This window comes from Sturnus vulgaris, chromosome 14, assembly GCF_052056855.1.
Source record: "Sturnus vulgaris isolate bStuVul1 chromosome 14, bStuVul1.hap1, whole genome shotgun sequence".
Taxonomy (NCBI): Eukaryota; Metazoa; Chordata; class Aves; order Passeriformes; family Sturnidae; genus Sturnus; species Sturnus vulgaris.
In genome coordinates, this window is record NC_142256.1 from 11,327,386 (window position 1) to 11,343,543 (window position 16,158).

At 46.3% G+C, this 16,158-nt stretch overlaps 1 protein-coding gene across 2 annotated transcripts; it reads right to left on the reverse strand.

Moving 5' to 3' along the window:
• Positions 1-1,282: 1,282 nt before the first annotated feature.
• Positions 1,283-10,288, reverse strand: LOC106859089 (G protein-coupled receptor 83-like). 2 transcript variants are annotated; one of them, XM_014886112.2, is made up of 4 exons: positions 8,964-10,284; positions 7,242-7,367; positions 5,489-5,622; positions 1,283-4,390 (listed from the first exon to the last, which is right to left on the reverse strand). In XM_014886112.2, exons 1-4 carry the CDS (start codon positions 9,336-9,338, stop codon positions 3,766-3,768), a joined length of 1,260 nt encoding a protein of 419 aa, XP_014741598.1. In that variant the 5' UTR covers positions 9,339-10,284; the 3' UTR covers positions 1,283-3,765. The 2 variants fall into 2 exon arrangements, with proteins under 2 accessions (XP_014741598.1, XP_088029253.1); XM_088173127.1 differs by lacking the exon at positions 7,242-7,367 and having other exon boundaries at positions 8,964-10,288.
• Positions 10,289-16,158: the final 5,870 nt, after the last annotated feature.

Sequence of the window (16,158 nt, forward strand, 5' to 3'; positions counted from 1 at the left end):
ATCCAAATCGAGGATCAGTTCAGGTGACCCCTCTGGCATGTTCAACACTGCGTTAGGGGGCAGAGCACTCTATGAGTGAACCCTCAGGTGTCTTCTTACCACAGTTAAAGCCACAGCAAGAAGAACCCTCCATGGAGGGAAGTCTTTCCCACTCCTCTGACTTATACATTCCTAATCTCCTCATTTTTCAAACTGAAGCAATTTGATCTGGATTTGGAGGGTGCTACAGTGCTTTGGGTGATGTTGAAGTGAACCTAGTTAAAAGCTTCCATTGTAATCACTCAGAAGTGACTCAAAAAGCCTGTGAGCCCTCTTTGGAGCTGCACAAAGCTCATCAGGGCTGGTTAAATGATTCACAGCTGCAGGTTCATTATTCTGCTTGGAAAGTTTCTTCAAAAGGAGAGATAAGAAACAGCTCTTCAGAGAGGGCAATAAAATATTTTCTTCTTTTGGTGTAGTTACCTGATTTTAACACTCTGAATACTAAAGGGTTATTTTAATGTAGCTGCAGGATTCTGTATTTGGCATACTGCTGTTTTTCAGTAGATGTGTAGCTGGAAATTGATGTGCTATCTCTGGTGACCGTTACCTGCCTGAGCTCTTGCTGCCCTACTTGCAGCTTTGCCCAATGAGCCTGGGTCTGGCACAGTCAGAGTGCACATGTTGCTACTGAGCAGCCCCTTCCAAACAAACCTGACTTTGATGACCAGTTTGCACATGTGGCAGAGCAGTAGCAGATTTGCTGTGCGCAGTTCCTGCCCTGTTTGCTTGGGGTCAGGTGAGGGAGAGCACAAGTTCCCCAGCAAGGGGAAGGGAGCCAGTTTATGCCTGAGCATCAGCAGAAGCACCAGGGAGAAATGCACAAGGAATCGATCAGGCTGTGCTTCTCTTCATGGAAGTGTTTATTAGAGAATAACAATTAAATTCAAGGAGACCTCAAAGTATCCCATGCTTCTGCCTGGACCAAGGTGCCAGGCAAAGAGTGCTGGTGGGACCAGCCATTGACTGCACGAGCTGCAGGGAAGTGCGTGGCAGTGGAACAACATTTGCAGTCAGGGCACATCCATGGCTGACTCTCCACCAGGGTAACCACAGCACTTCTTTGTGTGAAGGGCTTTTCATGCTGGAAGAAGTCAAAACACATGGAGACGAAAGTTTTGGTCATGGGTTTATGTCTGTCACAAGCAGCAGTCTATGCTTTCTTTCTAATTCTCTTGTAAGAGAGAATATCCTCTCCTTTTCATAACTCAAAAGTTACACAAAACCCAGAGGAGAGACAGGGTGCTGAACCAGTATTTTATTTGACTGTTAGCCCCCAAGAACATGGGTGGATCAAATCTCACTGTATCACAACCACACAGATATTTTAACAGAGCGCGTACTAAAGCAAGAGCATCCGGTGGGAGGTTGTGTGTAATCAGGGGGAAGTTTGCCAGTCTTTTACAAAAACGATCACCTCAAAGAAACAAAGTTTTTTAAGGCAGCTCAACATTGCCAGACTTCAGACTCCTACTGAGGAAGGCGCTGTGCAAGCATCAGCATGGGATGTGCTATGAGGCAACAATGTCACTTTTCACCTGGGAGCAAACTGTCCTTGGGAGAGCTGTTGCCAGGTGAGGGCTGTCTGCCTACTGCCACGGTCAGACAGGCAGCATGTGGGTTTAACCTTTGCACCGTCCATCCCTTCACACAGGACTGAGGGATGCTGAGCCAGCATGCTGAAGGATGAGGGGCAAGAATAGATTGATTTATTTAGCCCAGAGTAAGGAGTTTGACAGTTCTCCGGGAGTGGGTTGGGATATACATGCAAACTGCATTATTTAATCTAATTGAATTTTTCTAATGTAAAGAGAAGAGCATTTGAAGGAGAATAAGTTTTATTAAGTTACAGTAACAATGTTTATTTGCATTTGTGATTGGTTTGGTTTTTAAAGAAGAGACATCTTGTTTATAGAAACCTCCAGACAGTAATAGTAGGGAAATGCTATTTGTAGTGTCATGGATTCTCAGTTTTCCAGACAGCAAAACACTCAGCTTAGGAGTAATGTCTGGTTTATGCTGTAATTTACTTGTAACTCAGAATTAAATGTTTTGGTACTGCCTCTTTGGTGCCAATTCCAGGCAGGACTCCACTCCAGTGGAAACCAATTGAAGGCTCACCTGGAGCCTTGGGTATTTGCTCTCTGAAGAGATGTTTCTAATTCCATTTCCTCCCCATAGTATATCCTCAGCAGTGTAATTCCTGCAGATGTGAAGGAAAAGAGATCACTGTGCCTCAGATGGGAGCACAGAAGCCTTAGTACTGTCAATGCCACTGGGATTTGCAGTGTCCCAAGCCATTCCAGGTCCCTGTCCCAGTCCCTGTCCCTGTCCTAGCTGCTGTTGTCCTCCTCCTTCCCACAATAACTTAGGAAAAAGCAAGATCAGTGTTGCTCTTACTCTTTCCTCCCCTTCACAGTTTTTTTTTGAAATACAGATACATTCTCGGATCACATATTTTTGTACCCACCAAAGCATCTTGATTTCCAAATTTAAGCAGCCTTTCATGCAGGTCTGCAGCTGTGACATGCTGCTAGTCTGGGTGGAAATGCTCAGCTATAGAGGTGTAATTTAGAGTAATTTGCATGGGAAGACTGAAGTTCATTTCCTTTTCACTGTCTTTTGAAGCTTAAACCTTTACCATCACAAAGGCTAAGCTAGTGCAGAATGGACTCAAAGAAGCTGGTTATTCTTTCTGAGAAAGAGGAAAACACAACTTTGATGACTTTTCATAGCCATAGGCTGAAGTTGGCCATGTGCTCCCACTGGGTATTTCTCACTAGTGACCCAAATCCAGCTCTGAGACGTGGTGGCTGGCTCCATTGCGAGCCCCCAGAGCAGCAGCTGCTGGTGCCAGCTGTCAGGCACACAGTCTCCAGGAATCCCAGCTATCTTTTTCATTCCAGAGGCACCAGGACCAGCACTGCTGGTGCACCCTGCCACCAGTGATGTAGCTGGAACACAAGGATCTGTGCTTGAGTCAAATGCTGTGGTATATTGTGAGATGCTCAGTTTAACTGAGCAGGGAATGTTACAGGTTTGTTAAACTTTTTCCATCTCCTGCCTGTTGGGTTGAAAACCTGCAGGTCTGGTTTGTTCCATTGTGATGGAACCAACACAATGCTGGTCCCATCTCAAGGGCAGAACCCCAAGTTCCATAGCTGCCAAAAGGTTGCTGCTGCTGCTGCCCATAGGATAACTACAGGGAGACAGGCTGACTTAATGGGGAAGGGCTACCAGGCTGGCAGGGAAGCCACAAAGAACACAGTTCTTGAGGACTGGTAAAAAATAAAATACTATTGAAAGTGAAAATAATTTAGATTTTATGCCAAAAAAAGTCAATTCACAAAGTTAAAGCCCTAACAACTTTACATCAAGCCAGAGAGTAGCTGCTGTGTGTATAACAAGTATAGCTTCCCCATATTTGCTTAGACCAGGAAAGACTTCGTGTGCAGTTAAATAATTATTTTCTTTTTTGCTGACTGTTTCAATGAAAAATTCACTCAACATCCCTCATTCTGGATCCCACAAGCGGGCAATTCATCCCTACAGAATTTTGATACCTGAGAGAACAAGGTCCTGAATGACCCAGTCAAAGGTTGAAGTTTGTGTTCTGCGGGCAGAAGGTTGACTTGATGGTCTCCAGAGGCCTTTCCAAACCCATTTTCCCCGTGATTCCCCGTGATGCAATCCCTGCACGACGCCGCCCAGCTGTCAGATGAAGGCTCAGCTTTCTGCCACAATCGGCTGCACACTCGATATGTCTGTCCTTGCAAAGTTCCTCTGGGAGGCTGTCTGTGCCTTGTGGCATGTGCTGCTTCTCTCATAGCGGCAGTTCTCAGCCTTGGCATGCCGGAAGAGCGGGGAGATGGGCTGCAGGGCGTGGCCCTGAGCCGTGCTCCTGCGCCGGCACACGCACAGCAGGGAGCGCAGCTCCGTGCGGAAGCTCTCGTTCAGCCAGCAGTAGATGAAGGGGTTGTAGCAGGTGCTGCTCATGGCGAACCAGTGAAAAGCAAAGTACAGAGCGTTGCTGCTGTGGATGGCCCTGCAGGAGATCAGCACCACGTAGCAGTTCAGGGGAAACCAGCACACGGCAAACACAACCACCACCACCATCAGCATCTTCAGCGTCATCTTCTTCTTCCGCTGATGGGCATAGTATTGCTCCATGGTGAGGTCCCCAATGGCATTCCTCAGCCAGAGCTTTTTGGCCACTATGGTGTATGTGATGGAAATCACAAGCAAAGGCAGAACATACAAGAGAACAAATGTAGTCAGGTCCAAATACTTCCAGAAAAGATCAGCAGGAGGAGGGAAGCTGGGAAGGCAGACCATTCGGATGGTTTTGTTTCTGAAGATCAAAGAGAAAGAGCTCTCAATTCCACTACCAGCTGCACACATCTGACAACAAACAGCTCAGACATTCAGACAAGTTTCAGTACAGGTACAAGTAGCAGAACTCATTTGGTGTCATGGGCAGGTGCCACTTTCAATGGAAAATTTTACTCTAGGTTTGACCTTTGTCTGTGTTAGGAACAAGTTCCTAAGTTTGTTCTGTTGACTGTGGAAAACACCCTGTTTTCATGTTAATTGTTAATGTTAAATTACCGGCCTCATTCTGTTCTGGTTCCCAATTACTGGAATTGCCCTACCCCTCTGCCCTTTCCCTCCCGTCGGGTAATGCCTTCGCTGCTCCCAAAATGGCGCCCGGCAAAGAGGGGAACAACAAGTGCTCATGGGACACAACATGGTAATAAAAAACCCTAAAAACAACGAGCCAATATAACATCCAAGACTAAAAATGGTACTCCCAGGTAGGGAAAACAGTGGAGAAAATGAAATCACCAACCAGGGCTTTTTCGCCTTATCACCATGACCCAACAGCATCCGGTCAACATAACATCCCAAGACTACAAAGCAGCCAGTGTCTTCTTGGGGACTCTTGTGAGGACAGAAGCCCCAGCTCTGCTGCACAGCAAATCTGAATTCCTTCTCCTCTGGACTGCCTATTGGTAGCAGAGGTAGTGTGTGCAATCTCTCAGGGCCCCCCACCCAGAGCTGATTTTTCAATAAAGGCCCTAAAAAGGAGCTGGTCTCCTTGCCCTTATTTATTTCAGTCTCCAATGACAGTTATCTTAAACACATTTATAGGAAAAGAAAGAAATCACCCATATTGACATCTGTGTCATCTGCTGACAAGGAGGCCCTCTCCCTGCCTCAAATTACATGGTTGAATCTCTGAGCCTAAAACAACTAATGAACCAGCCTGGAAGCAATTCCACTGATTGCCATTGTCCCTTTGTGACAGACACAGCACCCATGCGAAGGGAATGAAAACTTCTCTGTTTCACCACCTTTTCTGCTCTAATAACATGGAAGGAGGAGTGTGGCCTTGGCTTCTCTGGGTCTTTGAAAACATCATACAACAAAAGATATACAAATGTCTTACCCAATATAAAACCTTGTCAGAGTCTGATAAATGGCGTGAGGCAGTGAGAAGCAGCTGGCCATAACCCAGATGATGATGATGCAAATCCCTCCTTTCACCATGGACATGCGTGGCTTGAGGGGGTGCATGATCACCTGCAGAGAACAAGGAGTCCTGAGGATTTACAGAGTCTGGTCACTCTTTGAGCCCCATGTTGCATGGGACATGCAGCAGCAGCTCCACATCTCTTCAGTGTTAAAAGACAGAGAGACACACTTGACAGGTCTTAGGGAGCCTGAGGGCTGGGAAATGCATGGAGTTGTGCATGTATTGGGTGTTACTGCTGGCCTAGAGCCTGAGCAGAGAAACACATTCTGTGTGACCCTTCAGCAGGACTCCAGAGACCACAGTGGTGAGATTTCTGTTGAGCTCTATGCACTATATATATGGAGGATTACCTTAGGCAATGAAACAATAATTAAAAATAGACCTGTCATGTCATCCAGATGATCACTTGGCTGATGAAGTCTTCAGTATTTTATGCATGTCATTTCTAGTCCCATTATAAATACCTACTTAATCAAGTTGTACAACTCCCCCGGAGTGTCTGTCTGCTGTGGTACTTCTCAGGATTAGCAATATTTTTAGAGGCAAGTGTTGGTTTCTCTTTTGTCCAGGACATCTCATTTCTGTCTTTATCTCCTTGGGCCATACTAGCTCATTCCAGCCCTGAGGAACCCACTCTACTGAATTTAAGGGCATGTATTGCTTGCCCTTAATTAAACAAGCACTTCTTGATACCTAGCCATGCCTTGCAATCAACCCAGAATCTACTGATTAAAATGAATCACTGTCAAAGTGCTTTGATTTCAGGAGCTGCAATATCGCACATGAAATGGGCAGACTGTCAAAACTCCTTGTGGTAAAAAATACAAAAGTAGCTGATCTATGCTGCGGCAGTCCCTGTGATTCTCTAACACCAGATGGAGCTAGTTCTTGTTTTGAATTTCATCCAGTCATGGCATTTATCACATGAAGTTGCTTTTCCGTAGCAACTATTTCAGTGACTCCAGCACTGCAAGAAATCCAGTGTGCCCGAGAGCTCACCCCTTGTTTGGGATGTGGCCTCCCAGCACTCAGCACTCATCAGCTACAGAACAAATTACAAACTCTGTTTCACTTAAGGAAACCCTTCAGTCTGTACTCATTGCTTGACCTGAAAGGTTTTCCTGGCTGGTAAGTATTAGGACTAGAGGAGAGAATTTCTTACCTTGAACTGGATGACTTAACATTGTTCTTATTGTTTCCAGCCTTAGGCGAAGAATGGGGCAAGTGTCAGAACTGACAGACTCTCATAAATTTGTGTGGAGAGAAGGTGTGAGGTGGCTGATGTTTGAATTCAGCACTTATCCCCACCCTGCTGGTGGGGCTGTGCTCTGAGGCAGGGCTGAGAAGGGCAGGGAGCCCATGAGCCCAATGGCCCAGGCAGAGCAGGGCTGGACCAGGCTGTCTGGCACTGATCTCCTGAGGTTTTCAATATCTCCAAAGACAGAGACTCCCACTAACCACAACCTCTCTGGACAGCCTGTTGCAGTATTTCATCACCCTCACTGTAAAAAACATGGATGTTTTGTCCACTGCGACAAAAGCTGGAGTTCTCCTCTCTGTTTCCTGAGTCTCAAGACAGTGCAGATTTCCAGGTACTGGGATTTGAAGAGGAAACAACTATGTATTTAGCACATTATTTTCTAGCAAACATATGTCTTCAACATACCTGGTGCCGGTCCAGTGCAATGGCAGCAAGGGTCAGCACAGACACGTGGACAGAGCAGTACTGAACAAACCGGCTGATGTGACACATCAGCTTTCCAAAAACCCAGGTGCTGCTCACAAACCTCACCTGAAGAACAGACAACATCAGATTCAGAGGCGTAGTACCTGAAGAGAAGCAAATTGGCTTCCCAGTTGCACAGTACAGAAGAAATGCTTTAATACAGCTTCCTGAGGTTTTTGGAGGCTTTATCCTCAGTTTTTTCCTTGGGAAACAGTGCCAGAGGGTCTCAAACTGAGGTGAGATTTACTGCACTGTGCAAACCAATGGCTTGAGCAGTGCTCTGTGTATGTTGTGTACATGTGTACATGTGTACATTTACTATGGCCCTTCTGGAACACATAAAGAAATCTTAGCTCTGCTTCTCAACGAGGCTCTACAGGGCACACTAGGTGCCTCCCATGGCATGTGGATGCTTAAAGCTGCATGGTCTCCAAACTTACTGAGTCAAATCCATGGAATCCTTCTCACCTGTTCCCAGAGAGGTGTTACTGATGATGGCTTCCCTCCAGAGAAGAATGTGCCTAATTGACTCACTCCCTTGTTACTCCTGACTGTGTAATATTAATTACAAATTAATGTCACTCATTTTGGTGCGGATTAGGCTAATTTGAAGTAAAGTGTATTTACTACAAAGCATCTGTCCACAGAAAATTAGTCAAGACTAGCTAATCTGTTTTCAATTAATCTAGTTAATTTCCCTGTAGGGGTGACTCTTGCAGCACTGACTGTCACCAAACTGCAGCAGTGTGCTGGATCTCTGGAGCTGCTGTAAAGCTCATTCCTGAGAGAGCTGATAAAAATTAAATTACACATGACTAGTGTGTGGCTGTTGGTGGGTGAACACGCAAGAGGGCACCAGGCTCTCCCTGAACAAATTACAGGATGTAAATCCCATCACAGCAAGGCAGGGAAATCCCACCAAAGAAGCAGCATCAGTTTAAGAAAGGGTGAATTGAAATAGCTAATTCAAGACCTGATTTTGGAAGGCAGAAGAGCACTCTGGGCAGGGATGAAGCAGGAGGATTTTGAGCAGGAGTGCTGGGTCAAATCCAGGAGCAGAGTCCTGTTTACATGGCATTTATAGTCTGTGACAGTGGGGCAAGAAATTAATCTTTATTTTTTTCCCAACTCATTCATTTAATGCTCTTTCATATAATATATATTTTTAGTCACTGGAAAAAAAAAAAAAGATTAGCCCCAGGAAGCACTGTCTGTAGTGGCTGAGGGAGGGACATGCCACCGACACTGTTAAGTGAAGCCTGAGCACTTCCCTGGGATGTTGCACAGGGACTGACCTGGTTCATGTGGTTTCCATAGGAAACCAGCCATTAGTTGGATTTTCTTGTGTCAACTTGTCCCCACTTCTTTCCCCATTTACAGGTAAAAAGTGCTCCCAGATCTGTGCCTTGCCCAGGCAGAGAGGGGAAGCTGCAGCCGAGTGACCCCTGCAATGGACTGCAAGGTGGGGGCATGAACCCCCAGCTCCACCTGCTCGGGGGGTGTTTGGGATGGGGGCTATGACTGCACCCTCTCCAGATGGCAAAAGGGGAAGGGGGGCAAAAGCACCTCTGGATAGCAGCCTGGTCCCAGCCCGTTCAATCCTAGTGCACACAGCTGACAGGCACACACAGACACCAGCAGGCACGGCTGGACAGGGCTCACCAGTGTGAAGGGGGTGTTCAGGGTGGTGATCATCACGTCAGCAATGGCCAGATTGACAATGAACAGGTTGGTGGCTGAGTGCATCCTCTTGTTCTTGATGACCACGTGGCACACAAGGATGTTGCCGAAGAGTGAGATGCAGATGATCACGGAGTAGGCGACAATCAGCAGCGCCTTCACTGTCCGGCTCTGGGACTCGCCCTCGTACTTGGCTCCGCTATCAAAGTCCCCCAGGTCCTCCAGGTTCAAGTCACTGTGGAAGAAGGACTGGTTAGGGAAGCCGTACAGTGCAGAGAAGAAGCTGCTCGTGTTGTGGTTCTCTGCTCTCCAGAAGGGCTTGGGCATGTACTGCAAGGGGAACCAGGTGTGTCTCATGGCTGGGGCAGCAGAGCCCTGGTCCAGCCACACACTCGTCAGCACCTTCTGCCAGCTCAGCTGCTAAAGCCAGTGGTTGCAGGAGGGAACACACACACTTGCATTTTAAAAGTCTGTCCCATGGTTGCAAACTAGAGAAAAGGGTTGATAAATGGGTCCTTCTGCCTGTGCTGGGGACACATCAGCTTCACCTCAGAGGCTCCCTGTCGGCTGTCCTTCTTAAGTCCCATATGTCCCCCAGAGAGAAGCTGAAATATCAGAGATCTCCAAACACTTTCTCTCTGCACCAAGGAAGAAATCTTAGTGAATATTTCCTTTTGGGCACTGTTCTTCTTCAATCTGCAACTTATGCTTGGAAATCTGCTTTGCTGATTCTCCACACAGTCCTTAATCCATCAGGTTTCCCAAGAGTTTTCGGAGCCTGGCAGAAACAAAAAAAGCAAGGGCTGCCTTCTGCTTTGCTTTTCCCTCTCCAAGTATCTCTGACTACTCAGTGAAGCAAATTTGCTCAGCAGCAGAATGGTCCCTGTGTTCCCTGTGATATACACAGCTGCCAGATGACACACTGCACAGGAAGGAGCCAATGGCAGATCTCTTCCCAGTTTTTCCTGAGGTGTATCACAACCCACACGTGGGCAACAGCACAGCCTGACATGTGCAGATCCAGAGAGCAGCAAAACGCAGATGGAGGGTGGATGTGCTATGATCTCCCTGTCTGCTCTCTGCTCTTCTCTGGACACTCAGCACAACAGCTACGTGGGAGTGAAGCATCTTCACTACTTTGTGGCATCTCTATTTCTGTTCATCCCAAAGTTTTAGCAGAAAACATCTGAGGGCTTAGTGCTTGGCCCCAGCCCCTTCCTGCTCTCATATGGTGCAGAGAACAGAGTGAAAAGTGAAATGCAGTCTGACAATAAGAGCAGCAGCCCAACATGCACGGGGGGCAGCCAGGATGGTCGGCTGCACTCTCTGCATTCCCCTCTGCTCTGAGCCCCGGGGCGTTCAGACACCCGCCGGCATCTCTGCAGCAGCCTGGCAGAGGCTGCAGGAACACACAGGGCTCCATCCCTGGGCTCCTTTGCTGTATGGCCCCTTGGCCATGCTCCCTGCCTTTTCCCTGCTGTGCATCAGGAGGGTGAGGGGGCAGAGCAGCATTGGCTCTACGTGGACAAACCCAAGAGCAGTGAGATGTCCCAGGTGCCAGAGGTGGGTGACTCTCATCCCATATTCCTGTGGAACAGATTTATTCTGCTGCAGGTACAAACACTTCAGCAATCACGTGCTGGCTTGCTGCAGTTATCATCCACTTGCAAGCACTTTGAGCTGCTCAAAGCAGGCTTTGGGGTTCATCATGCTTTGGTGCTAGCTCCTCTCAGTCAGACAGACAAAGCAAGGGAGAAAGGTACTTTTGCCAAATCACCCAGGTGAATTGTGCCACCCTTCATTTCTTTGGAAGATTTTTGGGTTTCACATGTAGACATTACTTGAGACACAAATTTTTGCAAATTTTCATTTTTGTGAGATTATTTAGCATTTTCCTTGTTGGTGCTCTTTTGAAAAGAAATGTCAGATTGCTGAAATGTCAGTTGAGATGCATATCCATCTTCTGAACAGATCTAATGTGATCTAACGAGCAGTGCTGATGGGGGCCAGAGAAATCAGAGCTATACTATAAAAAATTCAGACCCTTGGGAACATTAAAACACCAGATTTCAAGCATTTTCACAGGTCATTGCCATGGTTCATCACCTTTGCTCATGGAGGTTGTTGGGAACAAGTCCCTGAGCTCAGTGGGTTCATGGAATCTTTCCTGTACTTCCCTCCAGGGACTTTTTCCTGCCTGACAGAGAGAAGTGAGAGAATTCAGCAGTCACATTCATTGTACAGCATGTAAAAGCATCCAGGGTCGAGGCTGCTTGAACTTGCACCTGAATTTAAGCTAATTTCAAGGAAATGAGTTCTAAACACATGATTCATCTCCATCACTGGACAGAATTTAATGATGAGGCAAATCATAATAGCAATGGAGATTTTCTCCTAGGCTGTTACTATAGGCTCAGATGCTATTCAAATGCTTGTCCCTGTCTGCTCCCATAAAGGGTACAGAAAACGCTTTCATGACTGGAGTATTGAGCTCAAAAACTGAATAGAATTGTCCCTACAGATCCCTGCAGATTGCTGTATTTCATATTTATGAGGTATATCAAGACTTCACAAAAAGGCAGACGAGAAATCCTGCAAACCCAAAACTACTGCATAAAAATTTTCCTAATGCAGATACTCTATCATACTCCAACTGTGTATTTTTTTGGCTTCTTTTCTTGATTTTCTCCATCCATCCTTCCCCAAGCTCCACTCCTGATGCTAAATGCAGGCTTCCCATGTCATCAGGAAAGGAGGTGAGAGCTGCTGCAGATGAAGTGTTACTCCACGTTTTGGGTCTGCACTCAGGACACACAGAGTTGATGCCCAGGAAAGCATCCAGCCTCCAAGAGAATCCCCTGTCCTACCAGCTGGGAGCTGGGCCACAGGAAGCAGGGAGCACATGGATCCTGGCAAAGCCTAAACCAAGGTTTGCTGGTGCAATAATGAGATTTCTGGATTGAAAAAGAAAGTGTCTCTGCTTTGTCATTCAGAGCTGAAAGCAGCTGGAAGCAAAGAAGTTTCAGTGCCTAAGCCTCGTCCAAAGGATGAAAATTCAACAACTGAATTTGTCACGTCCAAATGAGGAAAATTCAATTCAATGTGTTTGATGCACCATGCAGCTTCTTGCAAGATTTCTCTGCTCTAGAGAGTTTCATAATTTACCTTTTCTACATTAAACACAAGTTTGATAAGTAACAGAAACAACAAGAGCTATAGAAAACCCCCTGAAGTTTTATTTCACTCAAAAGGTGTGTAAGAAATAAGAGTCTGAACAATCCTCATAAACCATGAATCAGCAACTTTTTCCTTTTTCATATTTGCTTTAATGCACTTGAGACACTGTGTTCCTCTTCATTTGAAATGACTAGCCCTGCTTTTGTGACTCAGAAAACGTGGGATGAACAGGCACAGGCATTTTCCAGGACATTTCACTGACTTGATCATAAGACTTAATAAACCCCATTCAGTGATAAGAGAGTGAATACCCCAGTAATACATTAAATACAGCAGTTCTGTAATTCAGACAGGTGTAACCATTCAAAACCACACTGTACACAATGCCTTTCTGTGCAGGTGAGCCAAGGTTTGGCTCCTGGGGCAGGAAAGAGCTCAGCCCACAGCAACATGAGAGTCACCTATGTGTTCCTCCATCCCACTCACATCATTCACTGCATGCTCCCTCTTGATATATGAGAGCCATTGCAGCTATAATCCAGCTTTTACAAAGTATTTTCATTTACTGAGGGCAGACTTTTAGGCAAAATAATAACATTTATCACTCTCAATGTGGTAAATTTACGAGTCTCAATGGCTTTTGTTTTTTTCCCTGAGAAAAATCCCTTTGTGGGAAAAAAGGTGGAAGGAGGGTGCTGGGCACAGATTTTCTCTGCCAGATACTCAACTACATTCCCTTGAAAGAACATTTTAGCTTTTATTCTCAGAGCTTTCTTGGAGGCAGTGTAATTGGATTCTCATGCTGCAGACAGACAGAAGGAACAAACAGTGGGGGACATGTGTGGGCTACCAGGGTGCTGATGCTTGACTTGGGACCTGAAAATTACTTCTTCAAATATGCTAGACCAGCCTTTCTGTAGTGAAGCCTGACATCTAAATTATTCACAGTGAACTGGAACATTGGGGAGCAGCTGCATGGCCTCGGATCCAACTGCTGTGCTGTAATGGACCATGTTCTTTTCCAGAAAGCAGCCTGGGTGTGTGTGTCCCTCACCTGGCGAGGAAGAATTCCCCAGAGCCAGAGGAAGAGTCAGCTCCAGGCCATCGCCTTTATGAAGCTCAAAGTACCTGACAGGTTCACCGTGACTTCTCTACTGTACCTGCAATTATTTCTAATTCCATGTGCCAGAGACACAGCTGTAGCACACACAGCAACGTGCTCGAGGAGGGTAAAGGCATGTTGTTCTCAGCTGAAAGGACAAAGTTACATTCTGAAACTTCAAGTTGTTCCCTGTGACCATCAAATGGCTGTAAAGTAAAACCAAGGGAGTCTCTATTGCCTCAGGACATGGAATTTGATAGGCAGTAATGCAGAAGATTGGCTCTTGGCAAAGAAGGCTCAGCAGACACAGAGGAGACAGAATGTACAGGGGAGTTGAAATGGCAACTGTCACTCATGGCCCCTCAGGAGATGGACGTGGGCACTGCCAGGTTCAGGCAATGTTGGGGTTTTTCACTTTCTAGAGGATTCAATACCAGGAGAAAAAGCCAGATGGGTTGTTCCAGAGCCAGCTGATGCTGGCAAAGGGAGGGGATTTACTCTGGAAGCCTCTGTCAAGCCTTTTTTCCTTAGTTTGAAGGGAACTCCTCTGGAAGGATGGAGTAGACTAAAAACTACTTTGAAGTTTCAGAAAAAAACAAAGAAACCAAACCCAGTCTGACTTTACTAGCAACTACAATTGTTAAGACAGGAATCAAGAGCCAGGGTCCTTGAATAAGTGATGAAGAAGATAAAATATGATTTGAAAGGAAACACTTCTGAAGACAGGGATGCCATGAGCCCTGAACACACAGTCCCAAAACCCACCCATGAACAGCAGCTTTCTTTTTCAGAGACTGACAGAATAGGTGGTGTTCTGCATTTGTATTCTGAAAATGCTATTTTTCAATGAAAATATGAATGAAAGACAGGACATAAATGTCATCACCAACAATTTGAAGTTTTAGCTATGGACAATCCATTTCATCCCATTAAATTAAAAAAAAAATTAAAATACCTCGCTATACTTCAGAAGCAAATATTTCTCTAAAATAACAAAATTTCCAACTTCAGTCTCTCAACCCAGAGTTCGGTTGCTGAGTTTGGGGTCTTGGTACAGAGCTGGAGGAGGCAAATGCCTCCAGGGGACGTGGCCCTGAGGAGGGGTCCCTCAGGGAGGAGAGTGGTGGTAGATTGACATGAGAAGCAGAAAATGGCTTTGTCTCAGGTGTGAGGAGGTCAGCTCTGGAAGCAGCTCAGCCCAGAGATCACTCCTCACCCCCACCTGCCAGCATTCATCTATTCCACAGTGCCCTTCACATCCTTGCCAGTCTGGGCATCTCCCACTGGGATTCTTTTGCCCTTAAAGCATTCACAGCCTTTTTCAGTGCCTCTTACTCATTCTTGGATTTTGTTTTTACTTTTTCATTTCTTCAGATATTTCAAGGACTAAGTTTTGGAAACACTGATGATGATTCCAGCTTGGGTTAGTTCACATTCCTAGTATGAAAAATATTTCTTGCATTCATTCCCTTCTCTCTTTTCAACTGCCTTTTATCTGAAAGAAAAGATGAATTAGCCACTGCTTTATTATCTCTCCTTATTACCCCAGCTGCACTCACTGCAATTCCTGGCTTGCTAGAGAAAAAAAAAAATTGCATGTACTTTTTCCTTTAAATGCCAGATGCCTCGTTCCCAGATGATCTGTGAAAGCCCACTTCTCTTTTCAACATCCAAAATTTCAGGGACAGAGGCACCACACACCCCGAAGGCAAACCTCTCTCTGGCACATCAACACATCAGTGCCCCTCCTGAGAGCCCTCCTGACTCCATGGGCTCCAAAAGGCTCCTTGGCAAGCTGCAAGAGTGACGGCAGTGCTCAGAAGTGAGTTCCAAACAAGGGCTGTAGCTGGAGGAAAGCTTGGCAGGATGTCTGCAGCAGGGGCACAGCTGTGTTAAAGGGGATTTGACCATTTCTCAGCTAAATCCTACCACTCCGTGCCTCAGCACGTCTTCACAGAGATGGAAACCAAGTGCAGGACTCAAAGTAAAATGCACAGCTTCACTGCTGCCCTGATGGATGGCCCTAACAGCTCATTCCTCTCACTGACCCATTTCTGAGCACAGACCAACTGCAGCTCCATCAAGTGCACAGAACCAGCTGCTATTATGGTACAATCAGCTGAAACCTCCCCAAATTGTGCTGTTATGTAAAATTACACAGCTGCTACCCTCTCTCCATAACATCCCAGCCTTTCTTCTCTTTCCCTGTCTCCTGGTGCTGGGGGAAGCCAGGTGGATGGTATCAGCAGTCAGTTCAGGGAAACAGAGAGCCTTGGGAAGAGCAAACATCAGAGCCCATACTGCTGCTCCTTGGGTTTGGCTTTGGGTATTGCAGCAGGAGATGATCTCAGAGCAGTTCTTCCCAGCTGAGAGCAGAAGCTGGGGACAGGTGCCAGAAACCACCCCCCACACTCTCCCTGTGGCACTAGGTGGTCCCATAGATCCCACCAGGCAGCTCCATCCCATAGTGAGTGAGCTGCCCTGGTACTGCAGGTAGCAGCAGCTTGGTCTTGGGGGACTCCATGTGCCACTTGGATTTGAAAGAAAGCCGGCAAGAAAAGAAGCTGAATGTGTGTCCAGGAAGAGATATTTGTTTGAGCTGGTCCTGAAGATAAAGAGATATTAGAAAAACTACAAAATCCTTTGGAAGTATCCTCCTTCTTTTTCAGTTTCAGGCTTCTGGTGTCAGTGTGTCTCCTGCTGTAGGGGTCTGATGCTGGCACCAGGATACAGGGCTGTGGCACTGTCCCCTGCCCTGATGCAGCCCCCTGCATGGGGGGACTGCACTTTTTTCAAAGTACCACCAGTAATTTGATGAGGTGACTTGGAAAAGGTATGGGGGATTACTGGGTTGTTTATAAAAATTGCTGTGTAGAAGTACTTTCAAGACAGAAGAGT